We start from the raw sequence: 12585 nt of genomic DNA, 5'->3' as shown, positions 1-12585 counted from the left end.
GATTCGGACTTTTGCATGAAAAAGTACATGTAGTTCAGAACGACGATCATTAGGACCAGGTGGAACAGCACCAAAGATTCCATCACGGACAAACCCATCTCGGACAATGGTATCTGCAGGTATACAATCTTTCTCGAATCGTAAATCAATCTGTTTGATACGTGCAGATTCCCTGTTCACTATGGACCACCTCTGGATTGCTCCATTGCTGCCAGATCATAACGAGAAATCCACCCTTAAAGTAATTTGATGTAAACCTTCGTTAATTCGTTGGATAAACGCTTGGATATGTTAAAAGGATCGTCCAAAGATCGCATTTTTATTTGGACAATTTAATTAAACGTGCGTTATTATTACAATAATAACCTGTTGCAAGGACATTTACTTGTGTATGGCAACATTGCTCTCACCCTCTGTGCACGTCACACGACTCATTGATTAATGCTTTGTTCTTTTTGTTCTTATTTGCTAGGAGAAAAGGACATCAATGATATTTTCGATGATATACAATTTTCGGAGGAGACGTACATAAAGAAGGGCTACGAAGAGGGCTTAGAGAAGGGTTTGGCCGAGGGTAATCCTGAAGGTTATCACCTTGGTTACCATCGGGGAGCGGAAATTGGAGCCGAGCTGGGGTACTACTGCGGCGTACTCGTATCCCTGGAAACGAACAAAGCTGAGTACTCGGAGAAAGCTCTGAAGACGTTCGAAACTCTTGAAGAGTTGTTGGGCAATTTCCCGCGGATCAATGCGGACGACGTGGACATCGTAGCTGAAGCGGAGAAGGTGCGGACGTTGTTCAAGAAGTTCTGCGCTCAGGTGAAGCTCGACCTCAGCTATCCGGAGGTGGACAACTTAAGTTTTTGACGATGCGCGGAAGAGCGGTGGAGGTCATAGATCGCTTGATCGCGTTCCTCGATCAGCATCTGAGCCTCAGCGGTGGCCACATGGTCGACTACTTCACGGAATCTCTGTACGCGAATCGCGTTTCACCGCAAATACGAAACGAGATCAAGTGTGCAGGTTTCGAGGTAGTGATCGAAGATATATTGAATTGTCGGGAAACTGCCGGAGCGACGCGTCTGAACGATTACGTGCGGACGGCCAAGAGTTTATCGCTGTACAACGCGTCGTCGGTTTGCATGAATCTGGCGGATTTCCGCGAGAAGCTTGTGTCTATGAGTGGCGAAGAGATCTCCGGGTTGAAGTTGGAGGTGTTCATGAAGGAGAAGAAGTCGCACGAGGTGGAGACGTTGAGCGCGATCGCAGCGTCGGTGAGGAAAATCGCGAAGACGTCGCATCTCGTCGATATAGGCGATGGTAAAGGATATTTGAGCAGTTTGATCGCTTTCCAACACGGTGTACCGATATTAGGAGTGGACGCGAGTTTGACGAACACGACGAGCGCTATTAGAAGAGCGGAAAAGTTGGGTAAACATTGGCACACCATCGCGAAGACGCCGAAAGGTGCTGTAAGAATTGGCGAACTTTACAAGCAAGTCACCCAGTACGTGACGGAGCGAACGGATTTCGACGCACTCGTCCACGACGTGTTTCTGCAGAGGACGAGAGGATTAGGCGTGATCGGTTTGCACACGTGCGGCGATCTCGGACCCACGTCCTTGAGAATATTCAAAACGAACGATAACGTCAAATCAATCTGCAACGTGAGCTGCTGCTACCATCTGTTGAACGAGAATTACATCGCCAGCGGCATGCAGAATTTGGGTCAACAGCAGCAGCAAGGATTTCCGATGAGCCAATATCTGAAGAACAAGAAGTACAGTCTTGGCAGAGCCACGAGGATGTTGGCCGCGCAGTCCATAGATAGGATACTGGCGCATCAGGATCTGCCGAGCAAGACCATCTTCTATAGAGCCCTTCTGCAGCTCGTGCTCTCGAAACACTGCGACCCGATGCCCGAATCGCACGTCGGCAAGTTCCGGAAGGAGCCGAAGGATTTCACCGAGTACGCGAGGGAGGCGATGAGGAGACTCCAGGTGTCTTCAGATGCAATCACCGATGAAGACTTGGAAAGTTTTTACAAAAGAAACGAAGAATCCAGGACGGCGTTGAACGTTTACCATTTGTTACGCAGCATGCTCGCTCCGGCTGTGGAATCGTTGATACTGCTCGATAGGTATTTGTTTCTGCTGGAGGAAGGAATCGAGGACGCTTTTCTGGTGCAACTTTTCGATCCGGTCATTTCGCCGAGATGCTACGGCCTCATCGCATTCAAAAAGTGAACATTTTCGTTGAACATACAGTGAGTTAGTTAATTGAATGTCGTAGAAGCCTTAGAATTGGAAGACTTTCAAAATGCAAAGAAATTAATTGGCCGAGTGTTATTTGGGTGATCTAATTCGTTTTACAAATGAAAGAGAGCAACGAAAATTGTTTATAAAAATATGTTTTATTATAATAAATTTGTTACAAAACAAAAAAACAGAAGAAGTAATTTCAAACAAACGAAATAATAATTAAGTACTCTCCACGGGTAGCACTTTTACCTATAAAATATCTCTCCTTCATTTTCTTCATCATCAAATTACAATTATGTACAAACGTGGAATATTTTTTTTTTTAACAAATTACAAGTATAAAATCTACAGAATTTCGTGGGCGCGCAAACAAACAAACAAACGAATAGAACAATATACATATTGAGCGCCTTTTTATATTTATACAAATATATTGGAAAGAAAATGCAGCCGCTCAGGATAGCAAAAATTTTGTACAAAATTTAAATAATTTAAGAAATAGATATAGAACAAAATCCAATTTACACGACGTAGGAACTCGACTCTCTTGAAATTAATGATTGCAGAAATCATTTGCGCGACGCGACGGCCGCCACCAACGCGGCGCCACGTCCGCTACCGTCGTCGGAGAGCATCAGGTTGAACTGCAAGGAAAATACATACATAAATTGAGATGATTTTAATCAAGAAAAAATAAATTGCTTGTACCTTTATGTGTTTGTTGACGAGGTTCGAGATCTTGGCGACCATAAGGTTGTGGAAGTGCGGATGGTACCTGTACACGGACCCATCGATGCCGACGGTCACGGTGGGGTCATCCATCTTGTTGAGCAAGCAGGCTATGCCCGCGGACACCAGGTGAGCGGCGCGTCTCGACACGCACTCGCACACGTAACGCACGTTCACGCAATCCTGCTCCGAAGCGTGCTTGATTCCTGCAAAATTAAATCCAAAATTAATTACATCCATCGAAAGAAGACGTTCCTTCGATCGGAACTTGCCCAATTCCTCCAAGATTTGCCTGCAATTGTTGTACGTTCCGTGCGGTTCGTTCTCGATCTCCGAAACGTACTTGGTGTAGAACCTCTGTCTGGTGAAGAGCGGATCCGAGCCTTTGCCGTTGAACAGGAGACCTTCTTTCGTCAACTTCTGAAGCACCAGACGCGCCAATTCGCCCATGTACATGCCGGAAATCATCTTCTCGTGCCTGAAACGAACGCATCAGATAGATTAAATACGAATTCTCTCAAATCACTTTGAATGCTCACAATTGTTTGCCGGGATTGATGGAATGCTCGTCAATGTCGCGATCGTACTCCGTGCGAACGAAATCCAATTGGCCATCATCTCCGAACGCGCCCCATTCCGTGTTGATCAGCACCTTCCCCGATCCGTTGTCCTGACCGTCGAACAGCTCAGCGTTCTTCTGCTTTTCCACGTAACACGCATTCGTGCCGGTACCTTTAACCCAAACAGTTGAAGAAACGCCACAACGATTTTCGTATGGTAAAAAAGCCCAATTGTTTTGTTTTTTTGAATAGAACAAGCCGAAACATTAAGAAGCGTTAGTAAGATGAAATTTTGAAAATTTTAGTTTTGTTGTTGTTGTTGGGTTCAACGAATTGAGGGGGGTAAACCTACCGACGATGAGACCAATTTTGCAATCATGATTTTTCCAAGCGCAAGACATGAGGGTGCCTGTGGTGTCGTTCAAGATCGCGCACACTGTTATCTGAATGTCCTACAAAGAAAGAGACGTGGACGTAACATATAAAACAGATTCTCATGCAAAACGAGGAGCGATTATGATGATGATTCGGGGCAGGTAGTATGTATAGCCAATAAGAACAGATCATGCCAAAACAATTTTAGTTTGAGATATTCTCTCACAGCCCCCTTAATTATAATTTTGCTGGTGCTTCTTACCAGTGATGACCCCGATCCTGCACTTGCGTTCGACCCAAGCGCAGGACATCAACGTGCCCGTCGAATCATTCAAAATTGCCATCACGGATATTTGAATATCCTGAATACATAAACATTTCAATTTTTTCGTACAAGAAGAAGTTTCGTGAAGCGAATCCCACGACTTACGCCTCGTCTCGCTATGGCGTCCTTCAGCAGCTGGACGACGTCCTGTCCGATGACTCCGGAACAGTTGAACCCCTTCGTCCATCTCTCGAGCATGCCGCGCGTCAATCCGAGCTGCTGCAGCGGAAAGCTGAACGTGAATCCGAGCGGCAGCTTCTCCTTCTGCACCTTCTCCTCCTTCATGAATTTCGCCAGACAGTCGGCGATGTGGTCGAACAACTGCTCCCCGGATCCGAGCATGATGTGCTGCGGTATGGCGAAGATCTTCGACTTCATCTCGAAGTGATTATCGCCCAGCTCGATCAGCAGCACGCGGAAATTCGTTCCGCCCAAATCAAGAGCAAGGAATTTTCCCTTTTCTACAACACAGAAAAGCGAGCATTAATTTCAAAAAGTCAACTTTCCTTTATCGTGTTTTGTAGCATTGGATTTTCAAGGCGAGTGACCTTTGCTCGGCCGACAGGTATATAATATATTAATACAATTTTATGAATGCAAAACGTATAATCATAAAAAAAAATATGCGAAACTCGACGAATTTGCAATTCAAAACTGTACGAGAGACTGGAAACTCTTTTTCAACAGCAAATGTTACGTTATGAAACTAAAATCATTGTAGTAAACCTATTTATATAACAATTAACAAATTCCTTTCTAAAAAATAATCAAAATCTCAACCATTACACGTAGATAATACATAAATACACATTCCACTTACGCAATTCGTTTATAAAAAAATAATAAAAGCGTGAACAATTTTTTCGAGATAAGCGAAACGAACGAGCATTTCGTAAACGCGTTTAACTTGTTAAATAAAACATTCAATTTGAATGCAAAATAACTTTATAATATCGAAATACGCTTCTAATGACAATTGATGATGTCTAAACTGTAAACATTTCAATTGTTATAAAAGTTTTGCGTTACGTGACTTCCTGTCACGACTATCAAATGATCTGACAGTTCGAACAATTTAACTTTCCATCAATAACAAGAAACCAGTTCGAAGAAATAAATGTCAACAAGTCTATAATTATTTAAGCTGGAAAAATTCTATTATTTCTTTCATTGAAAATCATTGAAAATCATTGCAAATTAAATATTACAATTGTTACATTAACTATTATAACCATTAAATTATTTGACGCATCAGTTCGAAAACAAACTGTCAAAGTTTAGATGAAACAATTGAATCTGACGTTTGTCAAGTGCAAAAGTTGTTGCATTCCGATCAAATTTGTTGCGCAACGAACGACTACTTTTCTTTTGACTACGTGATCGAAAGTCCGCAACGACAACATTACCTGTTCCATTGGGAAGATCCTGCACGTACGTGACGAAGCACTTGACGATGGCATCGGCGTGGGTCTTCTTTCCTAAACCCTTGTTGATGTCGTCCGTCAACCTCTTCATCACCTCCTTCAGCTGATCGTCACCGAGAATCAGCTCCTTGCATCTGTCCTGAATCTAGAAAGCAAACAAACAAAAGTACAAACAAATGAACGGAAAAAGTTAGAACAATTGCAAAATCACTTTGAGAACGCGCAACATCGCTGGATGGAATTAATGTTTATGGAATCGTTTCGATACTAATCTGCGGTTTGTATTTATCAATTTTAATGGGGAAAAACTGGGATTTCCCAATTACGAAATAAAGAGGAAAGAGAGAAAAAACGCGCGCGTACAATAAATCGATATAAATGCGAGAGATTAGATATGAAACTTTCGTTTGAACCATAATTCAATTATGAAAAAAGTTTATATTGAAAATTGTTTGTCGATTGTTTTATGAATCACGGCTAATGAGATTGCAAATGTTGAAATAACAGTTTTTCGAGTCGTACGGATAAGCGAACTAATTGGTAAATAAATATGGTTAAAATTTCGTTGTTTTCATCGAGCGTGAATGAACAGAAACGCGTTGCATCATGTACAGGTGTATGCTTTTGCGTCATTGAAATGACCCAAATTAATACAGTTTTAACTAATTTTTTCGTGAAATATTAACAAACGTGTAAAATTGTCTGTATCTTAAGATACATATTTTAAGAAACGAGTCTTCGTAGGAGGTAGCATTCAAAAGGTCACCTTGACATTCTTCGTCGGAATCTACATTCCTTTTTTTTTCTTTTTTTTTTTCATCTGTTTTCAATATCAATACGTAATTGATTAAAACGAATATTGTTTTAAATAAATAAAAGAAAATCGTTTATCATGGACCACGTGTTCTTGTTGTTTGTTTATTGCATTTCCATGGTTAGGGAGGCTCGTCTCCGGGTCGATGCCGCACACACACACACCCCGCGTCTCCACCAATCAGAAACGAGACATCTCTGGCGCGAAATTCGAATGTAAATATTTATGTACCTTGTACAGGGCGAGGTTCTCCGGCCATTTCAAACCCATCTCTTTTATTCGATTGCAAACGAACAATAAAAATAAAACCTGTAGAGACGAAAATAGATCGTCGACAACACTTGGGTTATATGCACACGACACACGTAACCCGAGTCGGGAATAAAGTGGAACTACGCGAGCTACCTTCTTCTTCTTCTGTATATACTTTTTTTTTTTTGTTGTTGTCGTAGAGTGAACCTTGTGATTGGGCGCATGCGTGACGAGCCTCTGGATTTCGGTGCGACCATTGGTCGAGGCGAAGGTGTGTTCGTTCGAAATGTAGAAAGTACATGCGTACGGATATAACGAGCAAAACGGAGAAAATATGATGCAACAATATGTGATGCACCTTGATTTTCTAGTAAGGTAAATACAGATATAATTTCTTGCATCGCAATTATTATGGTGTAAATAATAATAAAATTGTAATAATTGAAAAACTGTTGAAATTAAAATTGATTACAGTTGTAGAAACGGAAGAGGAGGCTGCGATAACAATTGCGTAATCGTGATATGTGTCAGAAAGAGAGAGTGAGAGAGAGGAGAGAGCAAACAATTGAACAGCAAGTGTAGATAGAACGATTTCGCGCATTTCCTGGTAAAACGTTTTCGATGCGAATGTTTTTCTGCACGTTCGCAATTTTGCGCAGGGGTCACCTTCGAGGCGTCACACCTCCGGCGCCGTCGCTCGATTCTGGTGACGACACGAATAGGAGGAGCTAGAGACGCGCCTTCTTCGACCTACCTCAGTCCGCCCCCCCACAATCCGAACCTTGACACGTCAACTTACGTTCAGAATGTCACGAATCAATGGGACTTTCTGGAACACCCGCAAAAGAAACTTTGCATAATTTCTTGAAACGACTAACAATAATTAAACTAATTATACTATAAATATTGTCATTACTGTCACTAATTTCATGAATCGATTCGATTTTGTTGTTGAGAAACGTCAATTCATAGCCGTCTGGATTAAAACAATTATTATAAAAAAGACCTAATCATCTTAATCCTACTAACTTAACTGAATCTGCCTATTAGTTTTAATCAACTCAATTGAAGAGTTAACGTTTGTATGTAAGCAAACCAATAGAAGAGGTGTAAATTTAATTTACTGTTACTCTGTAAATCTCAACGCATCAATAATACGTAGACTCATTTCAACTGTTTTTCAAAGCACACTTAATCTTACATTTTTTTTTGTATTTACATTGTTTGTTGTTTAATAATTCAATTGTTTGAGACTGTATTTGGTACAAAAAACTTTGCATAATTTCTTGAAACAATTCACAATAATTAATTAGAAAAAAACCTAATAAACTAATTAGAAATATTGTCATTACTGTCACTAATTTCATCAATCGATTCGATTTTGTTGTTGAGAAACGTCAATTCATAGCCGTCTGGATTAAAACAATTATTATAAAAAAGACCTAATCATCTTAATCCTACTAACTTAACTGAATTTGCCTATTAGTTTTAATCAACTCAATTGAAGAGTTAAACGTTTGTATGTAAGCAAACCAATAGAAAAGGTGTAAATTTAATTTACCGTTTACTCTGTAAATCGCAACGCATCAATAATACGTAGACTCAGTTCAAAGCACACTTAATCTTACATTTTTTTTTGTATTTACATTGTTTGTTGTTTAATAATTCAATTGTTTGAGACTGTATTTGGTGCAATAAGTGAACACGTCAACTTACGTTCAGAATGTCAGGAATCAATGGGACTTTCTGGAAAACCCGCAAAAGCAAACAAAAAAAAACTTTGCATAATTTCTTGAAACGATTCACAATAATTAATTAGAAAAAAACCTAATAAACTAATTAGAAATATTGTCATTACTGTCACTAATTTCATCAATCGATTCCATTTTTTTTTGAGAAACGTCAATTCACAGCTGTTTGGATTAAAATAATTATAATAGAAAAGACCTAAATCATCTTAATCCTACTAACTTAACTGAATCTGCCTATTAGTTTTAATCAACTCAATTGAAGAGTTAACGTTTGTATGTAAGCAAACCAATAGAAGAGGTGTAAATTTAATTTACCGTTTACTCTGTAAATCGCAACGCATCAATAATACGTAGACTCATTTCAACTGTTTTTCAAAGCACACTTAATCTTACATTTTTTTTGTATTTTCATTGTTTGTTGTTTAATAATTCAATTGTTTGAGACTGTATTTGGTACAAAAAACTTTGCATAATTTCTTGAAACAATTCACAATAATTAATTAGAAAAAACCTAATAAACTAATTATACTATAAATATTGTCATTACTGTCACTAATTTCATCAATCGATTCCATTTTGTTGTTGAGAAACGTCAATTCATAGCCGTCTGGATTAAAATAATTATTATAAAAAAGACCTAATCATCTTAATCCTACTAACATAACTGAATTTACCTATTAGTTTTAATCAACTCAATTGAAGAGTTAAACGTTTGTATGTAAGCAAACCAATAGAAAAGGTGTAAATTTAATTTACCGTTTACTCTGTAAATCGCAACGCATCAATAACACGTAGACTCAGTTCAAAGCACACTTAATCTTACTTTTTTTTTTAAATTTACATTGTTTGTTGTTTACTAATTCAATTGTTTGAGATTGTATTTGGTGCAATAAATGAACACGTCAACTTACGTTCAGAATGTCACGAATCAATGGGACTTTCTGGAACACCCGCAAAAGCAAAAAACTTTGCATAATTTCTTGAAACGATTCACAATAATTAACCTCCTCCACAATAATTAACTTAAACTAATTGTACTGTCAATATTATCATTACTGTCATCAATCGATTCGTTTTTTTTGTTGTTGTTGAGAAACGTCAATTCATAGCCGTCTGGATTAAAATAATTATAATAGAAAAGTCCTAATTCCTACTAACTAAACTGAATCTGCCTATTAGTTTTAATCAACTCAATTGAAGAGTTAACGTTTGTATGTAAACAAACCAATAGAAGAGGTGTAAATTTAATTTACCGTTTACTCTGTAAATCGCAACGCATCAATAATACTAAGACTCTTTTCAACTGTTTTTCAAAGCACACTTAATCTTACTTTTTTTTTAATTTACATTATTGTTTACTAATTCAATTGTTTGAAATTGTATTCGGTTCAATAAATGAAACATGTTTGATGACTCATTTCAACTGTTTTTCAAAGCACACTTAATCTTACTTATTTTTTTTTTAATTTACATTGTTTGTTGTTTAATAATTCAATTGTTTGAGACTGTATTCGGTGCAATAAATGAAACACGTTTTCGATCTAATTTCGTGTGTTCTTCAAGGAACTACACTTTGCCCTTCAATAACAAAATTTCAAAGATGAGAAATTCTAAGCTATTAATAGAGCGAGAATCGATCAACTGTATAGGCAACATCATTCACTAGATTTCATATTACGTCGCATTACTTAATCATCGTTACTACAACAGTTACGTAAACCCGATATGTTCTCGCCAACAAACGTAACGCAAATAACATTTTTTTCTCTCCGTCGCAGAAATATCAAAAAAAAAAACGCTGAATGTGAATGAATAATTTATACACAGAGCTCAAGAGATTTTTCTGACTTTCACTTATTGCATTCGCGTCAGACAATTAATTAATTTTTTAATTTGCGCAAATACCTGCCACCGAATTTAGATTAGATTGCGAGAGAGGCCAAAAGCGACCTTTGCCCGAATTCCGAGGCGCTAAAAGCGATAACTCTAGAGAGAGAGAGAATTATGAATTACTTCACACACACACAAAAAAAAAAACCTGATAACTGATGCTATTTTTTATGTACTTAAATGCAATTCGGTCAAATTATGTCAATTGTTTCATGGCAATCTTTAGTATTTTAATTGCAACTAAATGTAAAGTAATTTAGTCGTCGAATTCGAGCTAAGAGTAAAACGTAATAATTATGTAAGGTCGTTGCCCTTCGTGGAATTCTCGTCTTCTTTAGTTGTCGCCCCTCTCTCACTCTCTCTCTCTCACTCACTGTCACTGTCAAATATTTTCGAACTTTATAAAAAGATGAAGAAGTAATTTTACGCGTTGTCAAGAAGACAAAAATAAACAATTGTAGAAACAATAGTTTAAACATTGACGTGTAGCACCTATGATTATTTAATAGTTTCTTAATACTGACTAATTAACGGATCGTCAAATTGATGGGAATTGATATGAAAGTCTAAGAATAGAAAATAACAGCACGTAGGAAAAGTTTTCCATGCAATAAAAAGATGATAACAGTTTCACAAAAGCAATCACTTAATAACCGATGCCATAAAAGATCCGAAACAGCGCTTCAAAACAATTGAACAAAAAACATAATTAAGAAACAAACAAAAAAAAACGAAGGTGCCACGATCATCTCGTTATCGCCAATGAAAGCTAGAGTGCCATGATGAAATCACTGGGACTCTCAACTCTCCTCCTCATCCTCAACAATCAAAGGTCGATTGAACCATCATCGTCTAATAATGTTTACAACTGCGGTTAATTGAATCGGACGAATGGCGCAAGGTTATCATCTTCACTCTCGTCGATAACACAGAGTGACAATTGAAATAAACCAATGCCACCTGCGTTTCTGCGAAGGACCGCACCCAATTTCAACAATTCCAAATTGCAAATTCTCGTGGGCTGCGACGACCTTGCTGTAGATGATCGATTATGTCTTTAATTGCAAGCGGAAGGAAAGGAATTGCAGGCAATCTCGAATCTTTTATGTCACGACCTAGCAGTTAATTACAGCTGGAAAAGTAAAGTTTCTTTAGTTCTGTTGTAAATCCATCAAGGACGTCATTTTTTAGAGTTAGTGCACGTGTTAATTAAAAAAAAAAACCCTTAACGCAACGACATGAAACAACAGATAAATTGACAATCTAGCACTCAAATATCAATAATCGGTATTCGAGTTTTAAAAAAGCCCGAGTTGCGTGTGCATTCAAACATTTACCGTAACCTACATAACTCTCGCTCGATAACGAGTTATTATTTGCGTAAAATTTGAATAATAATCTACGGAATTATTGTAGAAACTGTGACAATCCGGTCCTGCGCTTCTTGTTGTTCTGGACTTCAGCGACGATAAAACAAACTCGATGTGTGACAGTGGAAAAGCCTGAAGGAAAAAAGGCGAGTCTAGTCTATAGAGACTTCGACCTCTTAACCCCCTCGCGACAATGAGTCACAAGACCATTCCACAAGGTTCATTGTGAATCAATAACTATCGTACGCATCCATTCTATCTGAAAATAATACTACGCGTTGCATTACTCAACTATACAACTTTCAGATGCATCCTTTGGATCCATTCTATCTATTATAGTTTTCGAGAAAATCAATGCAATAGGAAAACACTGCTTTTTTTATTTTTTTCAAATTTGAACACAAATTACAGCCAAAAGGATAAAACCACAGTAATATATCGATACTTGCTACATGCCCCAAATATTCAGCTTTCATATGCATCTTTTGGATTCATTCTATCTATTATAGTTTTCGAGAAAATCAATAAAATTTGAAGACACTGCTTTTATTTTCATTTTTTCAAATTTGAACACGAATTGCAGCCGAACGGCTAAAACCACAGTAATATATCAATACGTGCTAAATTCCCCCAACATTCAGCTTTCATATGCATCTTTTGGATTCATTCTATCTATTATAGTTTTCGAGAAAATCAATGAAATGTGAAAATACTGCTTTTTCGAGCATTTTTTCAAACTTTGAACACGAATTACAGCCAAACGGCTAAAACCACAATAATATATCGATACTTGCTACTTGCCCCAAACATTCAGCTTTCATATGCATCTTTTGG

At 38.1% G+C, this 12585-nt stretch overlaps 3 protein-coding genes across 6 annotated transcripts in view; 2 read left to right on the top strand and 1 right to left on the bottom strand.

Annotated features, from left to right (window-relative positions):
- The first annotated feature begins 33 nt into the window (after positions 1-33).
- Positions 34-889, top strand: LOC108565523 (oral cancer-overexpressed protein 1 homolog). Its single transcript, XM_017925037.1, has 2 exons — positions 34-119; positions 473-889. The coding sequence occupies exons 1-2, from the start codon at positions 107-109 to the stop codon at positions 865-867; spliced, it is 408 nt and encodes a 135-aa protein (XP_017780526.1). The 5' UTR covers positions 34-106; the 3' UTR covers positions 868-889.
- Positions 846-2249, top strand: LOC108565520 (methyltransferase-like protein 25). The gene has a single exon (XM_017925031.1). It carries the CDS (start codon positions 870-872, stop codon positions 2244-2246), a length of 1377 nt encoding a protein of 458 aa, XP_017780520.1. The 5' UTR covers positions 846-869; the 3' UTR covers positions 2247-2249.
- A 219-nt stretch (positions 2250-2468) lies between these two features.
- Positions 2469-12585, bottom strand: part of LOC108565519 (hexokinase type 2) — a 12721-nt gene continuing 2604 nt past the window's right edge. For 2 of the 4 annotated variants that reach the window (XM_017925030.1, XM_017925026.1), the window contains exons 2-8: positions 5657-5819; positions 4356-4711; positions 3903-4002; positions 3530-3722; positions 3263-3468; positions 2970-3196; positions 2471-2905 (exon numbers count right to left, since the gene is read on the bottom strand). In XM_017925030.1, coding sequence (XP_017780519.1) covers positions 2831-2905; positions 2970-3196; positions 3263-3468; positions 3530-3722; positions 3903-4002; positions 4356-4711; positions 5657-5819 — 1320 coding nt within the window. In that variant the 3' untranslated portion in view covers positions 2471-2830. Of the gene's footprint in view, positions 2906-2969; positions 3197-3262; positions 3469-3529; positions 3723-3902; positions 4003-4187; positions 4288-4355; positions 4712-5656; positions 5820-6719; positions 6912-12585 lie in introns of those variants that run through there. The other 2 variants (XM_017925029.1, XM_017925028.1) reach the window with 2 other exon arrangements.

Source organism: Nicrophorus vespilloides, unplaced genomic scaffold, assembly GCF_001412225.1.
Source record: "Nicrophorus vespilloides isolate i.1.1-1 unplaced genomic scaffold, Nicve_v1.0, whole genome shotgun sequence".
Taxonomy (NCBI): domain Eukaryota; kingdom Metazoa; phylum Arthropoda; class Insecta; order Coleoptera; family Silphidae; genus Nicrophorus; species Nicrophorus vespilloides.
This window is presented reverse-complemented; position numbering and strand designations above follow the sequence as displayed.

Coding starts and splice junctions, on each gene's coding strand:
- LOC108565520 (XM_017925031.1), top strand. CDS start 870: ATGCGCGGAAGAGCGGTGGAGGTCATAGATCGCTTGATCGCGTTCCTC.